The 8,365-nt window shown below is 41.0% G+C and overlaps 1 protein-coding gene across 4 annotated transcripts in view; it reads left to right on the top strand.

Moving 5' to 3' along the window:
* The first annotated feature begins 1,051 nt into the window (after nt 1-1,051).
* The window catches only part of sap30bp (SAP30 binding protein), a 47,977-nt gene continuing 40,663 nt past the window's right edge, over nt 1,052-8,365 (top strand). For all 4 annotated transcript variants that reach the window (XM_014179512.3, XM_014179511.3, XM_014179510.3 and 1 more), the window contains exon 1: nt 1,052-1,206. In XM_014179512.3, the coding sequence (XP_014034987.1) occupies nt 1,113-1,206 (94 nt within the window). In that variant the 5' untranslated portion in view covers nt 1,052-1,112. The remainder of the gene's footprint in view (nt 1,207-8,365) is intronic.

Raw genomic sequence — 8,365 nt, 5'->3', positions numbered from 1 at the left:
TAGCGGTCCCGTCTGAACGACCCAACGCGGAAGATAAAGGGTCGAATCGGGGCACGAGCAACCCCTTCCTCCGCGCCGTCCTCCAACTTGGCATCGGAAGATCTACCCGTCTTCTCTCCTGAAGCCTCCCTCTCCTCATCTTTCAACAAGAAAATTTGTTTTCTCACTAAACGCTCCCTGACTAGCACCAAAAGCTCAGCCTTTAGGGCTTTCTCAGGGACGAAGAGTCCATAATGGTCAGCTATGGTGCAAAGGTCTACTTTATGCAACCCCACCAACCGATCAACAGAGGGCGCTTCAATAAACTTGGAGTCGGCTGAGGCAGCCATTTTGTACACAGCAGCCTACTGAACACACGTAAACTAAACAAGTCACCCAAACTCACAACCTACCACCATACCTCAATCACCAATCACAGAGAACTCAGAGCAGCGGGGTCCTGTGGTTTTAATGATCCCGGATGAGCCCCCATTATGTTATGTACACCTCTTGGTGGAGGGAACGCAACACCCTGCTCCAACTCAACTCCCCGTGGAGCGAAAAAAAGGTATGTGATTGTAGGTGTGGGTAAGGATAATAGAGGCAGAGAATATTACCGTTTACAGGGAATTTATTCTTCCTTCACACGGTAAGGTGGGGAAAAGGGGCTGGACAGAACCAAAGCAAAGAAAGTAAAGTTCCCCTCTCTTACCTTGCCCGCACCTACAATCACATACCTTTTTTTCACTCCACGGGGAGTTGAGTTGTAGCAGGGTGTTGCGTTCCCTCCTCCAAGAGGCGTATGTAATGTTCTTCTATGATATAATGGTGGTCCGCAAACAAACTTAAGGTGCATGCCGCCACCTACTGTGCTGGAGTGTGTGGTCAATCACGGTTTACAACATTAGCTCCACATTTATAAAATATCCTATTTAGCTCAGTGTTTCTGAGAAACTAAAAAGAGCTCTACTAACTGGCGGAGCGTCGTACAATACGACATTAATTTTTATATTGGAATTCGTAGTTACGCCTTTTCTAATATCTCTGACTACATTTCTCAGAGCCCCTAATACGCATACCTTTTTCAAAAGCGACGCGGCAAGTGACGTCATTGTTGTGCGACCGGTGGAGAAATGGCGAGCGGCAAAAAGAGTGCACTTCTCTCCTCTTTGGCGGATTATGGAGACGATTCAGAGGCAGATTCCGACCAAGAGATAGAAGAAACAGGTAGATAATTTGCTTAAGTACTGATACTGATTGCATAGAAATGAGAATTGTGGCCCCAAATCTGTTGTAACTGAGACGAAAGTGGGTAACCGGAAATCGCTTTGTGTAGTTCAACAATGTTGTTGGCTAGCTTGTAACAGTAACGTTAGCTAGCTAAAGATAAATACTATATTGAGGTGTTAACTTTAACGTTACTGTTCTAACTAACTTTGTCCCCGAGCACGGTAAACAAACACTGAATTATCATCGTTATCTAGAAAAAGGCGTTGTGTGAGCCTGTAGCGTTACAGAATATGCTTTATAAAACGTAAGGCTAACGTTAGTTAGTTTTGTGTGACTGGAAGGGGGCATGTCAAGATGCCATCATCACCGGCTACGGTAGTATCTGAATCATATACATATAATTATATTTCTATGACCTGAACTCTAACTCCACACTTGTCGCTAGATCACAAAATACGGAACGGTGCTGTACCCATAGAGATCCTATTTAATTACTACAGGGCTATGTCGTACGTAGACGTTAATAGTTCAAGAATTGGGTAAAATTGTAGTCATATTGGTCAGGGAGAAATCCAAACCACTCTAATTGGAATGAATGACAGTAAAGGCATACTCCTGATTTTACTTATGCATAAATATACAAGGTATGTGAACCTAAAATGTCAACCTAAAATATTGTCATACAATTATAAATACAGTTTATATGGGTTTTATACACATTTTCTAAATTAAGACTAATGTAAACAGACCATGAATGTTGAAATGTTAGTTTTCTTGGAGATCTGTCTTATTATGAGATACAATATCAGTACTTGTTGCATTTACAACTGCATCTCCTGCAGCAAGTATATGGCTGTGGATTGACTGCATTGTTTGAATGGAATGTTGGCATATTGGCAGTAACATTTTAACAATTTATGTAATCATTCCTCTAAAACAGTGTAAGCTAGCCAGACAATCTTATCACGGCACTGGCAAATCATGGTTGACCAACAGGGCTTTGAAACTACGTTTTTGGTCCACCAGCCACTGTGGCAGGTGGATTAAGAAATCTACCAGCCACTCAGATTTTTTACCAACCATGAAGGTCAGTCAATCTGGAAAATGTCAAGAATATTGAAAGTTTCTTCAAGTGCAGTTGCAAAAAACATCATCTCTATGATGAAACTGGCTCTCATGAGGACCGCTACAGGAAAGGAAGACCCAGAGTTAACTCTGCTGCAGAGGATAAATTCATTAGAGTTAACTGCACCTCAGATTGCTGCCCAAATCTCAACATCAACTGTTCAGAGGAGACTGCGTGAATCAGGCCTTCATGGTTGAATTGCTGCAAAGAAACCACTACTAAAAAGACACCAATAATAGGAAGAGACTTGCTTGGGCCAAGAAACACGAGCAATGGACATTAGACCATTGGACATCTGCCCTTTGGTCTGGTGAGTCCAAATCTGAGATTTTTGTTACCAACTGCCATGTCTTTGTGAGACAGAGTGGGTGACTGGATAATCTCTGCATGTGTGGTTCCCACCGTGAAGCATGGAGGAGGAGGGGGACCTTTGCTGGTGATACTGTCTGTGATTTATTTAGAATTGAAGGCACAGTTAACCAGCATGGCTACCACAGCATTCTGCAGCGATACACCATCCCATCTGGTTTGCGCTTAGTGGGACTATCATTTGTTTTTCAACAGGACAATGACCCAACACACCCCAGGCTGTGTAAGGGCTATTTGACCAAGAAGGAGAGTGATGGAGTTCTGCATCAGATGACCTGGCCTCCACAATCACCTGACATCAACTCATTTGAGATAGTTTGGGATGAGTTGGACCGCAGAGTGAAGGAAAAGCAGCCAGCAAGTGCTCAGCATATGTGGGAACTCATTCAAGACTGTTGGAAAAGCATTCCAGGTGAAGCTTGTTGAGAGAATGCCAAGAGTGTGCAAAGCTGTCAAGGCAAAGGGTGGCTTCTTTGAAGTCTCAAATATAAAATATATTTTTGATTTAACACTTTCGTGATTACTACATGATTCCATGTGTTATTTCATAGTTTTGATGTCTTCACTATTATTCTACAATGTAGAAAATAGTTAAAATAAAGAAAAACCCTTTAATGAGTAGGTGTGTCAACTTTTGACTGGTACTGTATATATCTAGGTGGTTAGAGCCCTGAATGCTAATTGGTTGACAGCCGTAGTATATCAGACCGTACACCACGGGTATGACAATTTTTTTTTTTTTTTTTTTTTACTGCTCTAATTACATTGGTAACCAGTTTATAATAGCAATAAGTCACCTCGGGTAGAGGCCGACCGATTATGATTTTTCAATGCCGATACCGATAATTGGAGGACCAAAAAAAGCCGATACCGATTAATCCGCCGTTTTTAATTTATTTGTAAATTTTTTATTGATTAATTTTTTATTTTAATATTTGTAATAATGACAATTACAACAGTACTGAATGAACCCTTTTATTTTAACTTAATACATAATTAAAATCAATTTAGTCTCAAATAAATAATGAAACATGTTCAATTTGGTTTAAATAATGGAAAAACACAGTGTTGGAGAAGAAAGTAAAAGTGCAATATGTGCCATGTAAAAAAGCTAACGTTTCAGTTCCTTGCTCAGAACATGGGAACATATGAAAGCTGATGGTTCCTTTTAACATGAGTCTTCAATATTCTCAGTTTAGAAGTTTTAGATTGTAGGAATTATAGGACTATTTCTCTCTCATTTGTATTTCATATACCTTTGACTATTGGATGTTCTTGTACGCACTGTAGTATTACCAGCCTAATCTCGAGAGTTGATAGGCTTGAAGTCATAAACAGCGCAATGCTTGAAGAGCTACTGGCAAATGCAGGAAAGTGCTGTTTGAATGAATGCATTTACATTACATTTATGTCATTTAGCACTTACAAATTGGTGCATTCACCTTATAATATCCAGTGGAACAACCACTTTACAATAGTGCATCTACATTTTTTAAGGGGGGGGGGGGGGGGGGGGGGTTACTTTATCCTATCCCAGGTATTCCTTAAAGAGGTGGGGTTTCAGAATGCTTACGAGCCTGCTGCTGCCTACCACCGCTCAGTCAGACTGCTATATTAAATCATAGACTTAATTATAATAACACACAGAAATACGAGCCTTAGGTCATTAATATGGTAAAATCCGGAAATTATCATTTTGAAAACAAAAAGTTTATTCTTTCAGTGAAATACGGAACCGTTCCGTATTTTATCGAACAGGTGGCATCCCTAAGTCTAAATATTGCTGTTCCATTGCACAACCTTCAATGTTATGTCATAATTATGTAAAATTCTGGCAAATTTATTACGGTCTTTGTTAGGAAGAAATGGTCTTCACACAGTTCACAACGAGCCAGGCGGCCCAAACTGCTGCATATACCCTGACTCTGCTTGCACAGAACGCAAGAGAAGTGACACAATTTCCCGGGTTAAAATAAATTAATGTTAGCAGGCAATATTAACTAAATATTTCAAGAAAGGCATTGATGTTTATGGTTAGGTACACTGGTGCAACGACAGTGCTATTTTTCGCGAATGCGCTTGTTAAATCATCACCCGTTTGGCGAAGTAGGCTGTGATTCGATGCTAAATTAACAGTCCCCGCATTGATTATATGCATTGCAGGACAAGCTAGATAACGACACACGGTTGATGATATTACTAGTTTAACTAGTGATTATGTTAAGATAAGATTTTAATGCTAGCTAGCAACTTACCTTGGCTCCTTGCTGCACTCGCATAACAGGCGGTCAGCATGCCATGCAGTCTCCTCGTGGAGTGCAATGTGATCGGCATCCAAAAATGCCGATTACAGATTGTTATGAAAACTTGAAATCGGCCATGCCGGTTAATTGGTCGACCTCTTACCTCGGGGGTTTGTGATATATGGCTAATATACCAGGGCTAAGGGCCTTATTGCTTAAATATATCCCACCTCGCTCATCAACACTGCCTGGCTGGGGAGCTGTGTGCACCGTGATTGAAGTGAAGAAATGTTTAGAAGCGCTGCGCATGTAGAAGTTGTCTAATTTACTCAAGTCTACTAAAGTGAACCTTTGTCCTCGTGTTTCTTGGCTATTGACATTGTTTTGTTCACAAGCTAGGTTGTTTTGCAATATCTGAGTATTCTTCTGCGAAGACACATTGGCTACTAGTCATATTCTCATATCTCACAGGCCGGCACACTAACTGACAACTCCAGTGGCTCGAGTGCCCTTTTTAGCTACGGTAACCTCTTGGCCTTAAAGGGGCAGCTGAACGTTATGTCTCATCTGTGATATTTTGGTTAAAATACTCGGGTCACAAACATTTTTATCAAATTTAGCAATTTACCGCATCACTTCTTACTAGTAATACATCTATTGTTTGATAAACATTACAAAGCATGCTCATTTGTTTTTTGTATGTGTTGTATCTTCTATATACCACCCCTACCTTGTCACAACACAACTGATTTGCTCAAATGCTTTAATAAGAAGGACATTACACAAATTAACTTTTATAATGGCACACCTGTTAATTGAAATGCATTCCAGGTGACCACCCCATGAAGCTGGTTGAGAGAATGCCAAGAGTGTGCAAAGGGTGGCTATTTTGAAGAATCTTATATAAAATGACTTGTTTAATACTTTTTTGTTGTTGCTTACTACATGATTCCATATGTGTTATTTCATAGTTTGGATGTCCTTACTATTATTCTACAATGTAGGAAATAGTAAAAAAGTTAGATAAATCCTTGAATGAGTAGGTGTCCAAACTTTTGACTGGTACTGTGTATGTTTGTGTATATATTAGGGGTGAAACGGTACGTGTATTCGTATTGAACTTTTCGGTACAGGGTCCACCGTGCACGGTTCGGTATGCACTGCGAACCGAACAATACATGAATCATATATTATAGCTAGGAAAATATATAATTGTAAAAAAATATATTATTGCATAAACCAATGGCGTATAAATGAACGTGGGAAAAATATCCACATAGTAGTAAAGTTGTTTATAGTTGTCTGCAGCTCAGCTCATTAGTTATTTCACTCCAGCGAGAACAGAGCTGAGAGACCGTCGTAGCAGCAATTAGCTTATGAAGGAATTAGCAGTTAGCAAAGGAGCAACATGGCAAGCATTGGCGAGCCAGAACTAGAAGACTTCCCAGTATCATTCAGGTCTGCCGTCTGGGAACATTTCTGTTTCCCTGTAAACTATAACGGGATTGCCAACGAGTGGTGGATAAAACTTCTACAACATGTAGGCTCTGTTTATTTGCCGATAGCCTATTCGAGTGGCAATACAAGTAACATCACCCCAAAGTGCAAATCGGTGGGATTAGGCGAAAAGATTAAACCGCTTCTCCCCACAGACTTCAAGCAACAATATGCGGCCGACTCCGGTAGGGCTAAAGAAATCAACGCAGCGATAGCAAAATTCATAGCGGCAAATATGAGACCCTTCTCTGTGGTAGAGAATGCAGGGTTCAGGAACATGTTTAAAGTGGTCGAGCCGCGCATCACTATTCCTTCCCGTACACATTTTGCCCAGACATTATGCCGTATACAAAATAACAACTTGAGAGCGAGTTGTCAGAAACGCTGTCTGTTGCTCTAACAGACAGCTGGACGTCTAGAGCTACAGAGAGCTACCTTAACTGTAACGGCTCATTTCATTACGGCAGAGTGGGAGATAAAAAGCCATGTCCTTCAAACATGTCCCCTTGAGAGTAGTCACACCAGTGTAAACTTGGGGGAAGAGCTAAGGGAAGTAGTTGCAATGTGGAAGTTGGATTGGGGCCACAGATAGGATGCATTGCTCACGTTATTAATCTAGCATCTCAAAAAACAATGTCAGTGAATCCAATGTCTCGCTTCCTAGCAAAGAGCAGGAAGGTGGTATCCTTCATAAAAGCACAACTGCTGCACATGTTTAAGACAAAACGGGAGATACTGGAGCTGCCAAACCACAAACTAATCCAAGATGTCCCTACTAGATGGAATTCAAGCCATGGTTGAGAGAAACCTTGAGCAGAAAGTTGCTGTGTATTCTACACAGACTGATCAAGCTGTGAGGAAGAATGTCAAACATATTGTGACTTAAGAGTGCCGAGGAAGTTATCGACGTGTGCAAACCTCTCAAAACAGTCAAGACTGATCTGCACTGAAAACAATGATGCTGAAATCAATGGTGGCATCTGATGAAGATGAACCCGCAGTAAGGGATGTCAAGACTGCTATCAGAGTTAACCTGGAGCCTAGATATGCTGACCCTGGTGTCCAAGGCTTCTTACCCAAGAGCACCGCTTTGGACCCCCGGTTCAATCCCTGCTGCACCTGGATGCTGCTGCTCGTCTGAGAGTCTACAATGAACTCACAGCAGAGATTGTGACCAATATACAGGTATTGTATTTATTTTGAAGTGGCTTTAAAAATATGATTTGTTAGAAATGTACATCAGACACTATGACAATTACAATTATTACTTTATAATTATTAAATCAATAATTAATAAAACAATGTCACATTAGCAGCCAACCCCTCTCCAGAGACGACAGACGACAGGGGTTCTCCCCCAGAAAATAAGTCTGCCATGGCTGAGCTTTCTGGGGAGTTGTTCACGACCCAGGAGCAGGGAACCAAGTCAAAGGCCAAGGTCATAGAGGAGGAGGTGACCTCATACAGGGAAGTGGACTGTATTCCCCTGGATGCTGATCCACTTACATGGTGGAAGACCAAAGAGTTATTATACCCTCATGTTGCCATGTTAGCAAGGCGCTTCCTGGCTGTGTCTGGGACCTCTGTCCCTAGCGAGAGGGTATTCTCCACAACGGCTGACATCGTCACATTAAGCCGATCTGTGCTCACTGTAGATAAGGTGGATAGACTAATCTTCTAAAAGAAACACTTGAAAATCTGATATATATATATTATTATTTTTATTTTTTTCAAGTGACCAGTCTCAAGTGGTCCTATTTTGTTCAAGGTACTGCTATGTGACTTGATTTTGATATGCTGCTTCAACTCTTGTTGAAGTTCTGCTTTAAATGACTATTTTATTTCATGTTGTAAGGCAGCCACTGATGTTTTTTGTTGTCCCTTTGTTTCCATCTGCACCTGGGAATTCAAGCTACCCATG

This window comes from Salmo salar, chromosome 28, assembly GCF_965601325.2.
Source record: "Salmo salar chromosome 28, fSalSal1, whole genome shotgun sequence".
In the NCBI taxonomy this organism is placed as follows: domain Eukaryota; kingdom Metazoa; phylum Chordata; class Actinopteri; order Salmoniformes; family Salmonidae; genus Salmo; species Salmo salar.
Note: the sequence above shows the minus strand (reverse complement) of the source record. Positions and strands in the feature narration are given on the sequence as shown.